Source organism: Rhinichthys klamathensis, unplaced genomic scaffold (assembly GCF_029890125.1).
Source record: "Rhinichthys klamathensis goyatoka isolate OS25496 unplaced genomic scaffold, OSU_Roscu_1.1 h1tg000055l_1, whole genome shotgun sequence".
Classification (NCBI taxonomy): Eukaryota; Metazoa; Chordata; class Actinopteri; order Cypriniformes; family Leuciscidae; genus Rhinichthys; species Rhinichthys klamathensis.
The window spans coordinates 6488492-6505107 of record NW_026606600.1 but is presented as its reverse complement, the minus strand read 5'-3'; the positions used below and the strand labels follow the sequence as shown (position 1 = coordinate 6505107).

General features: G+C 38.3%; 1 protein-coding gene across 1 annotated transcript; it reads right to left on the bottom strand.

Moving 5' to 3' along the window:
* Window positions 1-6669: 6669 nt before the first annotated feature.
* ccne1 (cyclin E1) lies at window positions 6670-16443 on the bottom strand. The gene is made up of 12 exons (XM_056248485.1): window positions 16184-16443; window positions 15672-15725; window positions 15444-15531; window positions 15290-15352; window positions 14286-14449; window positions 13991-14126; window positions 11024-11170; window positions 10772-10867; window positions 10533-10667; window positions 7389-7500; window positions 7133-7290; window positions 6670-6935 (listed from the first exon to the last, which is right to left on the bottom strand). Exons 2-12 carry the CDS (start codon window positions 15686-15688, stop codon window positions 6819-6821), a joined length of 1233 nt encoding a protein of 410 aa, XP_056104460.1. The 5' UTR covers window positions 15689-15725; window positions 16184-16443; the 3' UTR covers window positions 6670-6818.
* Between the last annotated feature and the right edge of the window lie 173 nt (window positions 16444-16616).

Sequence of the window (16616 nt, the reverse complement as noted above, 5' to 3'; positions counted from 1 at the left end):
TAAAACCTGTGAAGAAGCGCCACAACGACGAACAAATAAAAGCAAATTTTGACATTTCGCATTCAGCACATCTCTTTATAGGTCAGAGGCAACCCTGGCCGACCCTGCATTGTTTCTAAATGCCATTTTGTAAAAGAGGATCTCAGGAATTAATTAATGCATGGGTAGCTGCCACTGTCAAGAGGCACGCATTAAAATCAATGATTAATAAATTCAAAACACACAACAAACTCAGAGGGGAGATGAAACTAGTATTGTGTTCCCCAGGAAGCGGCCCCAGTGCGGGTCCTCCCACCAGCGAGGCGGCCACTCAGATGCCTAATGGAAAGTCGCCGATGCCAGCTGTGTGCCTGTGAATAAAATCACTTTAATTAAAGGCATTACAATGAACAGAGAATACACGCGGCAGAGTCGACAGGAAACGGCCCTCATACTTGACACACACACAGCCAAATCGGCATAATACCTAAAAGGAACAGAGGTCCCAGATGATCAAAACACAAATAAAACGAAAAGCCCGCAGCTTCTTTTCTGAGGCTATCAAGCACAACAATTAAAACACACATAATTACATTACACAGATCATTCCTGATGTTCTCTATTATAATCTAAGGTGGGAGGCCTTTGCGTTCTTATGAAATTGAATTGCCGTTCAGACATCAGATCATTTATTTTCAGACTTCCAGAGACCACGCAAAATCTTTTTACTCTAAACGCTTAAGCATTAAAAGAAATCAGCATAAGGATGCAGAACACAGAACCGCAAATTGTTCATTCTGCGGCAAAAAAGATTTCCAATTGTCTGTATACTTTTGAAATATCATGCTGTCTTGCAAGCAAACAAAACAGCAAAATTACTGTCCACCCCCATAGAACAGACGAAGGGTTCCTCTTAATCTGATATACAACAAAGATGAGCCCTGATTATATTCTCCCTCCTCTTCTTGTTTTAAATAGACTGGGAGCAGTGCCCAGAGACAGCTGGGGTAAACTCAGCCCAGCTGATGCCGGATCAGTGGAGCAGTTTGTCTATTTAACCATAAGGGGGCGGCAAACGCAAACTCACCCGGACATATGCAATTCATTCACAAGCAAATAACATGCAAATGAAGAAATGTGACAACAACACATACATAAACCTCTTCTGCATTCAATACAGAAGGGCTGCACATGTTTAAAAACAGGCTTAACAGTTGTTCTCTGGCTCATAAGATTCACAGAATGTGCCATTGTTTAGAGGAAAAATAGAGAACACATGTGACAACTCTTGTGGAAATGCATCTAAAACAAAGTTGATCTTGACAGACTAAAGAATACAGTTTGAAAAAGCATAAGGGGGTCTAGTTTACTTACAAGACATAATTTCCAGATTACATTTGACCATTGTATCACAAACACCCCTATGCATCAACTTCCACTGCAGTCTATGGACCGTGTATTTTCTGCACTGAACAGGAGGGGGAGTATTAGAGGGAGGAGGCCGGGGGAAAATCAAACAAGCATAAAGACGAAGGACTTTCACCACCAGAAACACAGTTTAATAAGTTATGAATCTATTCAGGGTTCAGGTATATGCTAATATATGTCAAACACTAGTATGTACGGTACAAGAGCTTTGCATATGCCAATACTTTGAAGCCTGGTTGCTGCAACAGCATCCTTTCAGTACAAGGACATTTCACAAATTACACATTCAGACCGTTTCTCATAAATCAGAGGGTTGCTCCATTTGAATTGAGGTAGCACACAGGATTTGGAATTTCAGATCGAAATTGACATGAAGCTAAAATAAATCCACATATTGCCAATTATCGTAAACTAAACAAACAGCCTATGCTAATTATTTATAGATGCATATATAGACAATATTAATATTGTATGGCACTTTAAGCGTTGATTGTTTAATATCAAATATAATTTTAATGAAAATAAGGCTAATTTCATTTTACAGACCATGCCTGGTGAAAGAACATAATTAGCCAGAACGCCATTACTTTTGTTGACGCAATTCAGTAAATTCCTAACAGTCAAAACCTCAACTCAACTTCCTGTTAGGCCTGGCAAAAACAACTGGAAGTCCGTTGTTAAATTCTGTTGTTAAAATGCGATTAATCTTGATTAGAATCAAAAGCATGATTGAATGTTACTGCAGTTAAATTGCCAGAGTGCAGTTTTCCTTCTCAAGTTGCCCAAAATGTTTGAAATGTGTCTATGGTAGCCTAAGTTACATAAAACCCGAAAAATATTTAATAGCCTACTTTTTAAGCGCAATGACCCATGAGTGTGTGTCCCTGCATTAAAACACTATGTATATCATTTTATGACAATAGATGGGGAAAAACTAACCTGGTGTATTTAAATAACCCGCTAAAATCTCTTCCAACTGTGAATAAGGCCTTGAGTTTATGCGCATGACGCGCTGATTTGAGCTCCTCAACCGACGGCCCTAGCTCGACTTTTGTTGATGACGTCGAAGTGGGCGCCAACTCAGCGAGTCACGTGTGTAAACAAAGTTGCTGCCACGTGGTCAGGCGGGAAAGCTTCCGTGACAGTTGAGTTTGACAGCTCATGAGAGACGCAGTTCTACAAGAGTGGTGAAACTTAAATTGTATCATTCTTTTTAAACAATATAGCGGTTTTTAATAAGTAAGATAGTACTGAGAATGAGGTCACGAGAAACTTATTTTGTAGCCAAGAAAGCAAAGAACATCAATAATAGGGTTCAAAAATAAACTAGCATTAGCCACTGCCTGTTCCTTGTTTACTAGAGTGTTACACCGCAAACGGTCGTGGGATTTTGGCTCTAAGAGGAACAGCAACAATAAATCGCAAAAAATACAATACTAGCACTATTAACCAAAATATGTTATTTAAATTTATTTTTTATTTTTTTTGTATTTCAATTTATTCATAGTATGGACATTAATGTTCAGTGTCTCTGTAGCAGCATGGGGTCAAAACCAAATTTCTATACGGGGGCAATAAAGTATATTTTGTATTCTGTAATCTTTTTTTTAAAACAGTCTTGACAACTGGGATTACACTGTTGTTACCTTTGAATAATGTTTGTTTTATTTAATGTTCAAAAATATTAATATTAAAAACATTTACTTATATATATATATATATATAAAAATCCTGATTTTATAAATGATAAATTATTTGAATAAAGTCTTACTATTTTTGTATGTTATTAAGGATTATTAAACTGTTCTGTGACTGTTCTATAATATAAAGAAATCACTTAATCCTGTTCTTTTTTTTGTAACAATATTGTATTAAAAACACACAATCACCTCATTAGCTGAACTATTCTAGGTGAAAAATGAGACAGTGAAGATTGAATTTTCTCATTTAAACTGAAGAAAAGTTGTGTGAATATAGCTTTTTAGCCCCCGCCACCTCTTAGAACCGTAGGGGGCTTTTAATGAAGATGGCTCACTAACAACCCGAGAAAAGCCCGCTTATTTTGCCTAAAACTGAGTCATCTAAATGAATTATCTAAAACAATTTACTCCCCACCCCGTGTCGTACAGGAGACAGAACAACACAACACATACTCATTAATGCATGTAGGCTGATTATACATTTCAACCCTGATAGCACCTGAACTACTCAATTAACAATTACAAAACAGCAATTCACTCAAGGACTGGAAAGCTTACCCTTTGTTTGTCTGAAAAGAAACCCCTTCTTGCGTCTGCTACAGTATGCCATTGAGTGGCTTACAGACCGTAGATTTACCCCTGGTTTAACAAGACAAGGCTTAAGCCTAGTCCCAGAATAAAATGCATGTTTGAACTGAAAGCAACTTGCACTGACATATCTTAAAATATGTCAGTGCCTATTTTTTGCCTCAAGATGCACACCAGTAATGTTTTCTCAGGCATGTTTTTAAAGCTACTTAAACTAAGGCCTGATCCAGGTTTGTCTGTGAAACCTGGCCTTAGATCTTAAACACAGATATTTCAGACATTAGACCAATACCACTCTGAAATCCAAGATTAAACATATTAGCTTCTTCCTGAGGACAAAAATGCTTCATAAAATGTAAAACAATTAGGGCTGGGCAACGATTAATCGCATCCAAAATAAAAGTTTGTGTTTACATAATATATGTGTGTGTAGTGTGTATAATTATTTTGTATATATAAATACACACACATGCATGTATATATTTAAGAAATATTTGCATGTATATACTTTATATATATTTATACATAATTAATATTTGATATAAATATTTGATATATTAATAACACATTTTTCTTAAATATATACATGCATGTGTGTGTATTTATATATACAAAATAATTATACACACTACACACACATATATTATGTAAACACAAACTTTTATTTTGGATGCGATTAATCGCGATTAATCGTTGCCCAGCCCTAAAAACAATATAATCAGCGTTTCTCACATATTTTAACCAGAACTTTGTTGAGAACTCTTTTATTGGATTGCATTATGAATATTAGTGGCAGACAGGGGGCACAGAGCTGCGACTAGGTGTGACTTTTGGCGGTGATGGCTGGGAGATCATCCAATGGGCACCTGCTGCTGCTGCCACCAGCGTCTGTGCGGAGAGAACAAAAGGGGCCATTGAGCACATAACAGCTGTTGCGCTGTTGCCTGCCTGAGGGCCCCCCGGCCCCCAGGGTCTGTCTGCTGGGGGAAGCCACCTCCTCCTCTTCAACGTTGACCTCCATACAGCTCTTTTAAGAGACTGCATGGTAACCATCCTGCTGCCACAATGTTAAATACAGAACAGTGACGTGGGCCTCCAATCACTGTAAACCTATGAGGGACACAAACTGCGCTAATTGATCGTTAAAGGGACAGTTTACCCAAAAATTGGGTCATCATTTACTCACCCTCATGTTGTTCCAAACCTGTATGAGTTTGTTTCTTCTGTTGAACACAGAAGATATTTTGAAGAATGTTGGCAGACAGTCGACAACACACATTGACTTCCATAGTATTTTTTTTCTACTATGCAAGTCAATAGGTGTCGTCAACTGTCTGGGTTAACCATATTCTTCAAAATATCTTCTGTGTGAAGAAAGAAACTCATACAGGTTTGGAACAATTTGAGGATAAGTAATGACAATTTTTTCATTTTTAGGTGAACTATCCCTTTAAGGGTGAGAAGCTTTCATCTACCTCATATTCAAACCCTTTTGTTATTAACTGCTTAACCTGCCACAAAACGGGTTTTTAAATTACCCCGATCTGCATTGCATGTTGGATAACGGTCAATTGTAGAATAACAATGTACGTGTGTAATGTTTCAATACAAATCGCATTGAGCAGCTTGCCATTTTCAACAACTGAAATAATAAAGCCCAAACCAAAATTGCCTTAAGCAGATTCCAGTCACCAACACAGCACCCAAACACTGCCAGACCAAGGCAGCAGAGCGATTGTCAGTGTGCAATGTAATGAATTACCCTTGTCTCAGCAGCAGCTGTTGAGGAGCTCACAGACCTCAAGTCCAGCCTTCTGATCATGACAGACAAAGCATCACACTGACATCTAGTGGATCATGTCCTTGGTCTCTCCGTAACACTCGTTCTCAGACTGCAAGCAGAGGGCACTGTGTATGTAGATGCACGAGTGAGACAGCCATTACAGGCCCTGTTCACCATTTTGTTTCATAGATCTCATACATGATGTTACACTTCAGTAGGCCTACATCTGCTATTTTTGACTCCTATTGTAAAACAGCCAGCAAGTGCACATCTTTTTTTCAAACTGCATAGATTGCTTTTTGGTAATTAGACGACTTAATACAAGAACCATTCCAGTTCCATTAAAAGCAAAATTAGGCTGCCTCTGTACATGCATGTCAAATTACACACGCTGGAGTTTTTCCCATGAAGTTAAATGCGTTGCACTACAGGGTGTAGGCTTGTTAGTAAGTTAAATGGTTGTCATCTAACGCATTTTTTTCTTCTTCATGTAATGCATTATCTCTTTGGTTGCCCATTCATCATAGAAATGTTAATTGTTAACATGTTAAAAACTATTTACACAAAAGGCTTAAAATATAGAAAGTTAATTAGAATATAAAATATGGTCCATATATAATAGAGATTTATACATTTATATATATATGACAAAATATGTTGAGTAGTATTTTATAAACATCAAGAAACAAATAAGTATGGTAATCATAAAAACTGTCTGAGACAGTGGCTTTATTTAGAAATATGATATAGAGAAATGTAGCAGCATCTCATTTAAAAACATACCTATAAAAAGTGAATGGTCAAATTTGGTTACAAACACACAGGAAGCAAAAATCTTAAATATAAAAATCAGAGTCCAAGCTTCTGAAGCTGGTGATTTCTCTGGTCCTTTCTGGCAGTGGAGACTTGAGTCCCCGTGACAACCTGTCAGGATTTTGCTGGTCCAAATGGCAACCTGAGCAACAGAAACCCATGCCCATATTTGTGTGGGGATCTCTGTGGTCATCTTCCCATCTGCTCCAGTCCCACCCTCTTTTAGCAGCAACCAGAGCCAGTTACAGCTCTGAGATTTTGGCAGGTAGTCTACGTTTGTAAACTAAATAATAATAATAAAATAAAACAAAACATAGACCCTTTGGACCATAAAAAAAAAAAAAAAAAAAAAGTATGTCTTTCAAGTCTCGTAAAAAAAAAAAAAAAAGCATTAGACATTTTTGGTCTTTTGAGTCTTATGCCAATGCATGTGAACTGATAGCTGGATTTGTCCTGTAATGCCATTCATTTGTTGATTTTCACTTCAACTCAGTCAGGGCTGTGTCCTATTCCATACATAAAGGAAGTCAGGAGACGGTGTTCTCGGGCTTCTCGCTGCTGTGTGGTGGTGTGAGCACTCCAGAGGGAATCGGAGACCTCTGACTGCTCTCGATGTCCACTAGCTGATATGAGTGCGCCTTCCCCTGAAGAACAAGAAAAGAAACAAGAAAACTTTAGGCAAGAGGAAATGAAAGAGACAAATGTGGCTTGGGCAAATGCATGCACAATTCTTTAGTCAGAACAAGATAGACAGTAGTGTTGAAACCCAAGCGAGTGTGCATATATAAAACTGGCCTGAGAAAATTAAGTTGTGGCCTAGCTTCAAATGCAAAAAACTTACCAGCCATTCCAAGTAAGCCACATGCGTCTGGATATTGTGCATGTCATCTGCTGCTATTCCTTTGAAGGTCTTGAGGGCTGAGCTGCCTGCTTCACGAATAGACATGGCGAAAGGGACCATCCATCTCACACACTCCTCCAAATCACACCACTTCAGCCCTGGAACAAAATATATATAAATTTTTGTCATTTACATGCTCCATTTAATAAAACTATCGAGAAGAAATTCACAAAAAAAAAAAACATTAAAATCATACCTGAAACTTTCATCACTAGCTCTAGAGAAGAGAAGTGGAAGAGTGCAGAAGCTGCGAGGAGGCTGTAAGAGAACTCCAGACTTCTTGCATCCAGTACACACAGATCCAAGAGCTACACAAAAAGACAGACAAAATAAGATACTAAATCCTAAGTAAAGAGAGACATCCACAGAGACATCTCTCAGAAAAAAAAAAAAAAAAAAAAAAAAGCCTGAAACATCAGCTTAAGTTCAACATGTATGCAAAAACTTTAAGCAAGGAAGTATTACTAGGGATGCTTTTTGTCTCTAGCAAGTTTTTTTTTTTAAACCCAGACAACTTTTTTTATATACTACTAGGGGTGTGCGATATCACGGTTTTTGATCGTGGACGATTAAAATGTCTCCACGATCTGCTTTTGAAGAAATATCGTAGTATCGTGCATTTTATCAGTTGCAGTTCTGGCGCCGAGCTCCGTCTCAACATACAACAAATGTTAACGCAGAGGAACGGGACACTGCAGTTCACAGAAGTTCATTATTTGCATGTGCTTTAAAGCCTTGCTGGTTAAACATGTAATTCACGTGCTGATGCGCTGTTCTCTGACGTGTGCTTTCTGAGCGCATACACCCGAAGCACACGGGCACTAAAAGCCTGTCTAACAGCGTCTGTTTGTGTTTACTGGACTACGTTATAAGTTATCTTTCGAGTCTTATTGTGCTAATATTGTCAAATACACACAAGGTTTACATAAACAAAGTTGGTTATGTCTAAAGTGAAAGCAAACAGAAAAAAAATGAGAGAAAATCGGCTTGTCAAATGCGTGTATATTAGACGCGTCGCGTGCAGCTCTTAAAGCGACAGTAGCCAGTTAGTAAACAAGCTGCCTCTTGTCCTTAAAGAGATAGTTCACCCAAAAATAAAAATTCTGTCATTATTTACTCACTCTAATGTTGTTCCAAACCTGTATTAATTTCTTTCTTCTGTTGAAAATAAAAGTTATTTGGAAGAATGTGGCTAACCAAACAGTTGCTGGTCCCCATTGACTTCCATAGTAGGAAAACATATACTATGGAAGTCACTGGAGTACAGCAACTGTTTGGTTAGCCACATTCTTCCAAATAACTTTTATTTTCAACAGAAGAAAGAAACTTATTCGGGTTTAAAACAACTTGAGAGAGTACATGATGACAATTAAAATGTTTGGGAGAACTATCCCTTTAATGTTAATAAAACAACAAAACACAAAGAGGAAATCACTCACTGCTCTTGACTGAGAACTTTAGTAGTAGCTTTAATAATAATCAATGTATAATTTATACAGTGAAGTCTATGTTGTGTTTTATTTTCGTATTTGTTCATTTAGCCTAATTACTTTCTTCAATGCTACTGTTAAATACCGCTACTGTAGCTGAAAAAATAAAGCACTGTTTATTTCATTTGTATATTAAGTTGTGTATGCTTAATGTGTATCTTTGTTCCTAATTCTTAATAACAAAGAAAATAATGATAAAGATTTTTATCTTCGCCACTTTGGCCTAAATGTCTGCCATTCTTTTTTATTTTGTTACCTATAAGGCTTTTTTTTTTAAATAGGGACATTAGTTTGGCTGTAATGCTCAGTCACTTGCAAAATAGTAAAACCAACATGAAAAAGAATCGTGATAAAATCGTTAATCGTGATTTTCCTGAAAAAAATCGTGATATGATATTTTTGCCATATCGCCCACCCCTATATACTACTACTAGATTATTAGAATTACCATACAAATAATATGTTTTGCTGTAGATCCTTGACATTCAACTCTCAACACCTTTGACGAAAAACTAAAGAAAGACCTTGGAATTTCAGTGTTGTTCACAGTACTTTTTTAATATGTTCTTATAGGATTTTAATTCTGGTAAAAAGCTACAATCTCCTATTCCATTCACAAAACAAGATTTTATTTCATTACATTTATATAGTAACTTGTAGTGAAATGAGTTAAGTCACATGAATATGAAAGCAGTGTTCCTAAAGGGATAGTTCACCTAGGGGTGGGCGAAATCTCGATATTTAAAATATGTCTAGATATTTTTTTAAACACGATATGGATTTTAACATATCGTATATATCGATATATTGTTTAGATTTAATTCTGATTTGGCGATTTTGCCTTCTCTGCGCTGTGCTCGCCCCCGCCTCCTTGCTTTTGTTCCCCCTCCCCTCGTGTGTTGTCTCATTCAACATGGCGGCGCCCGCAACTAGCCCGGAGGCTACAGAACTCGTCTAAAAGAATCGTCTTAAATGCTGTCTTACATGCACTTCTTGAGGCACACACGCACACGCAAGGTCTCTCGCTCTCAGTCCCTCTCTGCAGTGCGCGCGCTACACGGTTTGAATATACATATTCACACAGCCTTTCGAAAACCGGGACATTCTGTGTCCCGGGAGAGTGGATAAATTCCCCGGGATAGGTTATTAAAAAGAATGACAATCCCGGTAAAACGGGACAGGTGGCAACCCTGGCCATTGCCGTTGTTGAATTATTATTTTTGTATACAGGGATTAATTTTTTTTTTTTTTTTTAAATGTCGCAGAAGCACTTTGGACTACATGAACTGCCTACCTCTTTGCACTCCAATAAAAAAATAAAAAAAAAGACTGTGGTATTTGGCATATTTGTTTTTGCAGTAGTTTTTGTTGGGTTATTTTTCCTGTAAAGATAGAGATATATATCGTATATCGAGATATATTTTTTGCTCCATATCGCCCAGCCCTAAGTTCACCCAAAACTTGTCATTACTTACACTCATGTCATTCCAAACCTGTATGATTTAGGTTTAAAAAAAAAAAAAAAAGACATTTCAAAATCTCTTATTTTGTGTTCCACAGAAGAAGAAAAAAGGAACCAATTTTAGTTTTTGATTAGACTAGTGTGCCTTTAAAGCATATTTTCACAGAAAAGCCCCAGAAATGGAAAGTGCATTCATATATTGGGAGCAGCTTTGAGAAAGATAAAATCAGAAACACCATGTACACCTGCGGTATGTGTAGTAGAAAACAAAAGAGTGCCAGGCCTTCACACTGCAGGGACACGACACGTGCAGAATCACAGCTTTTTTGCGGTAAATATAGTCAGACACCATATTGTGATTTTAACACGATTAATTGTGAAGTCTTACCTCTGCAATCTGCGCAAATGTAGCCTGTGGGTACTGGGCTATGAGAACTTCAGCAGTCTCCTTTAGATAGGCCATCTGCATGTAGATGTTGAGCCAAGCCACTGGGGTTAAAGGACTCAAATTCCAATTCAACTCCTGAAGAAGAACAACAAATATGGAGTACAGTAGTCCACGACACTATATAAGCAGCAGGGCTGCAGGTTTAGGCACAGTACTGAGGTTAAAAGATGACAATCTACCTTCATGATGATAATTTCCATGCTAAGAATGTCATCCTCGGAGCACGCCCCATCAGTGACATAAGCAAACTGATGCACCTTAGGAGGGTAAATTTCCTTTTGAAAAGAACATAATGCCTAATTAGATTTCATGTCCAAGTGCTGCGCCTTAACTTTAAACGTTCTTAAAACATGGAATTACACTGATAGGATATAATACTCCTTATCAAAAGTTCAGGCTGAAGTACAAGGGCACCTGAAAGTAAAACTTACCTCCATTTTGGCAGCTATGAAGAGACATGAGATGCCTACAAGCTGTAGTGTTGTTTTAAGAACATTCTCTTGTGTGGCCATGAAGCGATCGAAGTAGTCCTGACCCAAGTAAAACGTTTCTCTGTGTAACTTGTACACCTCACAAACCTAAAAGACAGTAGATGTCAGTGTCAAAGCTCACCATTTAACATGTCAGTGCTTATGAAAGAGAAACAAAACTATTCATCGCTTCAAAAAAAAAAAACTTATTGCTTTACATTTCATTTTTAGTTATCCATACTATGAAAACGGACTTCGAATTCTAAATCTGTGGAACACTGATATTTAGGTGTATGCTAGGGTAAACGCTCAGTCAGTGTGTGTGACAGAGTCACAGAGGTGTAGCAGTACATCAATAACAGTTCAGTAAGTACCTCCATTTCAAATTAACTGTTCGGTATGTTTGTTTTTCGGTACAGGAGGGGGGAAAATAAGACTGCTTATTTTTTTATTTGGTTTACTGAACAAACTGTGGCCCTATTCAGAGGGGATTAGTTTTCACAGAGGACATTAGTTAAATTCGGGTTTCACAGGCGTACCTCATCTGTTTCTCACATAAACTCTGTAAACATTCTAGGGCAAATTACCTACAGTTTTTCAGTAAACTCAGCAATCCTCTGAGAAATCTAATCCCGTCCCAATGTGAATGTATGTGATTGCCGATATCATATTATACGAATGCTTCTCCTTATGTCTTTGACCAACCCGAGCTACCGTTTGCACAACACTCTTTCACATGCTATCATTTCATTACGAATGGTATCCGACAAAAAAATTATAAAATTAATAAGACAAAAATCGCAGAAACTGCGAAGACTGCCCTTTTTTGTTAAGATGTATTTATTGGGAATATACATAGAAATGTGAAAATATGCAAATGCACTGAGTATCAATACCTTGAAGACTGCCCATTTTAATATCAGCGTCAGGTAAGATACTTGTCTTGATGTCTCTGCTCAAGTTTTTAGAAGTAGCTATTTATAATAAACCTCACAAAAGTAAGTTTAAGCTTGTGTTCTCAATAAAGAATCCTGTTGAATATACAACCAAGTATCTTCGCTTCTGAGTTTCCAGCCATTTATTTAAATAGGGTTTTAATAATAAAGCTATATCAATAAGTAATTCAGTAAAAAATGCAATGCATGCAAGTACAGCATGTAACGCCCATGTCTTCAAAAAAAAAAAAAAAAAAAACACACTCCCACCTCTGTTATGTAAACATGTTTAGGACAAATTGGTTTGTGTACTTTTCCCGTTGATGTAAAAGAATTACAACTACACCGTTTAACAAAACAGTCAATCAAGCTTTTTTTAACTTGATATGATAGAACTTATGGGTTGGTGGTAATGCTTGACACTTTTACAGAAACACATTATTCAATGTTTCTGTAAAATAATAATAAAATACTACAACTACTATTGCTAACAAGCTGCTGGGCTCCTGAATAATTACTACATTGTCAGAGTTCGCTCGAACTGATTTGCTGAAAACAAAATGTGGACGGTAATTGATGAGCGCTAGCCAATGAGATTGCCGCTTCTGCATTATTCCCACCCACTACCGAAGTAACCGACAGTGGCTTCTGCTTGTTTTTTAAAGCTGAATAACTCCCAAAAAAAAAAAAAAAAAAAAAAAAAACCTGCATAAATTCTTTGTGGCATTGAAGACTCTCTCTTTGCATGTGTGAGAAATGCTGAGCGCTCCCAGACTATAGACAGTGAGCCGGGCACATTCACATTACAGTTTTCGGTGCATCAAATACGCTGCGCATCCATTGATATGAATAGTGCGCTTTAAATTCAGAGAGTGAAACTTTCAAGCGCTCAGTCAGTGTTCAAATGTAGGAAAGTGAAAACAAATATTTCTGTGCTAAACTTATTCTGACCCCTAAAATCCACTGGATCCGTCTACGGCACGGAACGTCAGCGCCACGTTTTTGATGCGTCCCTAGCTCGGCGTCAAAGTCCACTGGAAGCGTCTCAGACGCGTTTCAGCAGCGGAGCGTTGGTGACTTCTTCCTTTTTCCTCTATGCCGTTCTGTGTCTGACTTCCTGCCCGGTACGATGTGCTCTGTGCTTACTAGAAGGCTACAGGCAGGAGAGTTGTATCAGTTGTATTGGAGCTAAACTCTACAGGACAGTGGCCCTCCAGGATTGAGTTTGCCCATCCCTGTCCTAGCGTGAAATTTGATTTTACTCGCATTGTAGAGGGTTGTTGCAGTTATTTTTCAGATTTGTCCACAACAACATAATATTGATATTAACGGTAATTTCCCATCCTATATCGGAGTTTCAAATTAAGTTCAGCACATGCAGATCTTTTGCACACGCAGTGGTTAAAACTCATTTGTTTGGTACACATGCGTGCCGAACCGACAGACCATGTGTACAGTTTCACCGCCAGTGTAAGGTAAATTTCATCGTCAGCACACGTGTACTGTATGAGCACAGCCAGATTTTCCTAACCGCGTATACTCTGCACACTCAGCTCGCACATACACCTTGAATATAAATGAATGAGATGGAAAAAACAAACTTCTAGAAACGACAACAATACACGGTGACACTGACGAGTGCTTGTGTGAGAGATACAGGAAACTGGAGTTTACACAGAAAATATATTTGTGTTTTAATTTCTGGAGAGAAATGCTGTAGACACTTTACTAATAGGAAACAATCTAGTGCGCATTTGTCGATCGCCTGTGCTCACGCACACTATCAAACGGATAAAACAGTCACATATAAATTCAAGTGTACTTTGGGCTCTACTTGCAGTGAGCTTTTAATTATAAGAAAACCTGAGAACTTGAGGAACAGCCTTTGTAAACAACTTGAGGTTTAGACAAGAATGAAGGAACTTGCGGTGTCCCCACCCCTCTTAATGAGATTAGATTAAGACGTGTGAATGGTTCAACAATGATTACAAACCTCCATTAGCCAATCCAGCAGAATCGCTCTCATTTTGGGTTGGAGATTTGGATGTCTCTCCATAACGTGCATATCTCGCAAGTAAAGTTTGTCTTTTCGAAGCAGGTTGTTCCACACATCATCTTTGCTTGCCCAGCTGTGAGAAGTTACAGGGGAACGCGTCAACTTTTTCATGTACATCCATATATATATATACATACATCATAGAATGCAACAAAGATGTCTTGTCCTACAAGTTATTCTATTGGCAAACATTAAATCATGTCAATATACAGTTCGTAAAGTCAAATCTCACCAGAGGGCCGGCAGAGGGGTAGAGCGCGTGGGGGTGATGAAAATGCTTTCTGTGGCGTACTGTGTGAATCCCATGCTGCCAACAGCAACCGGTTCCTCGACTTCATCAGGTGTGGGGATCCGCCTGCATGGGCTTGTGTAACCAGTGTCAGGATTCCAGCAGGCCTGAGCAAGAGGACAAGATAAGAAAGAAAAAAAAGGGTAAACTCTAACTGATATAAACAAATACAAAAGCCCGCCCTCTGCAACTACGACAGGCTTCAAAGGCATTTTGAAAAGGACCTTCCATGGCACAAAAAAACGCTTCCTGTGTAAATTCAAGCCATGACATTTACCCTAACCACTCACTATACTAAAGTGGCATAGGCAGCAGTGACTGGAACCACTATATACATTGAGAGGGAAAAAACCCCTCCAATATGTAATATTCTTGATGCTGCCCTGTTTGTTGTTACGATTGCAAAACGTTTTACATATTACATTTATAGGCTGTTCTGCCTCAGTGGCCAAACAGTGCCTGAACATGAATTCAAGCGTAGTGCTTCAGTTTTTACCAGAGGAAGAGTGTGAGGTGAGAGAAGTAGCTAAACAATATTTGGCAACAGTTTTATGATAGAAATGTTCAACAACCAAATGTAATAAACTACTCAACTTTTGTCAAATTTCACTCTGAAGTGAAAATATAGGCCGAATCATTTACATGCTTCATGATTCTTAACAAATATGCACTTTCAACATTAGGCATACAAATCTGAGTAAATGTGTGCATCTTTAAAAAATATAAATATTTTTGGGAAATAATCTGTGATCAAGACATATTTATATGTCTTAATATTAGATTCCATGTCTCTGTATATATGAATAATTTCAGCACATTTTAGACCATAAGTCTCATACACCACTTTGCGATCCACAGAAAACACTAAAATAAAAGTGGCAATTGGTTTAGCTTATGAGATGCCTGGTGAGGCCTATCGATATTATACAGTCATGATTCATCCATACCTGGGATGCACATGGTTTCTTTCTGGTCATCTCTGTGATTTCCTCATCTAGATCGTGTAAATGCTGTGAATTCAAAAACAAAACTGTCAGAGACTTCATCACTCATTATGTTTTTAATATAGGCGCATTATAAAAAGTTGAATAGCTTCCTTACAATAGCCACGTCTGCTTTCCTCTTCCTGGGACGCACAGAATTGGTTTTAGGAGCTACATCTGTAGTGTTAATCTGCTCTGTTCGTAGCCTGCGTCGAAAAATGACATTGTTACATTTCCACATTGGCCTGAAACGCTGTGACTAACTGGGCCAACTCGCTGCTGCAACTTTTCCATGCATGCACACTGATGTTCAAAACTGCCTTAAAGTCACAAAAGCGAAACTTACACTTTCTTACTTGGCATGGTATCCACGCGTGTGACCTTGTTGAGTGTCGAGAGCCTGAAAGATAAAAGTGTTACTTTACAAAAATGTCCGATTTGTGGCTTTTAATCCCAACCCCCATCATGTAAGTCTTCACAATGCGCTTTGGGCGCGGGGAAGTAGAACCGGGCACAATGTTCAAGAGGTCAAAACTACACGAAAAACACAACCGACCACTTCAAAACCACAGATATGTGCACTTTAAAGTCTATATTTTCAAAGTCAACCAAGTGCATGCCGATATTTCTATTAGTTTGTTAATAAAACTACACGTTTGCATTGCTCAACCCAAGGGAGTCAGAAAATGGCCGAGCCAATCATTATTTCATTGAACCCGCTCTAGCAACAGAACCTAAAGTCTCGGCAATCCAACATTGTAAAGTTTGCTTCCCCAAACCCTTGTAATGCATTTTACTTGTCTGATGTCACTTTTATCGATCTTTAACAATAACCAAATTATTGTGCAATGCACGTACCTTAATATGATGCTCTCTGAAAATGCGTTCTCTCCACGGATATCCTCAAATGCAAAAGTTAGGATGGTGTGACACAAGGCATTATTTAGAAAAACTGGTCAAAGAGTCTGTAAGCAGGGAGCATATGGCTAAGCTGTGATGTGTTCCGCAGTCCGCTCGCTCTGAGCTGGCGCCAGTAATTTTGCGCCTTGTCTTATAACCCGCCAGCAGTCGTTAAAAGGGGCCGTCAACGCGGGTCATTTAAAATCCCCGCTCTGCTATAACAACCGCGAAGCAGTGCGATCAATACCGCTATAGTGCGATTGACACCGGCACGGAGCGAGCATGCGATATCCAGGCGTTATTATTCAAACATATAATGCTCAATAAAACAAAGTTTAGAAACATGAAAATTTTGCCGGCAAAATGAGGCGTGTGTTTGTTGACGTCACGG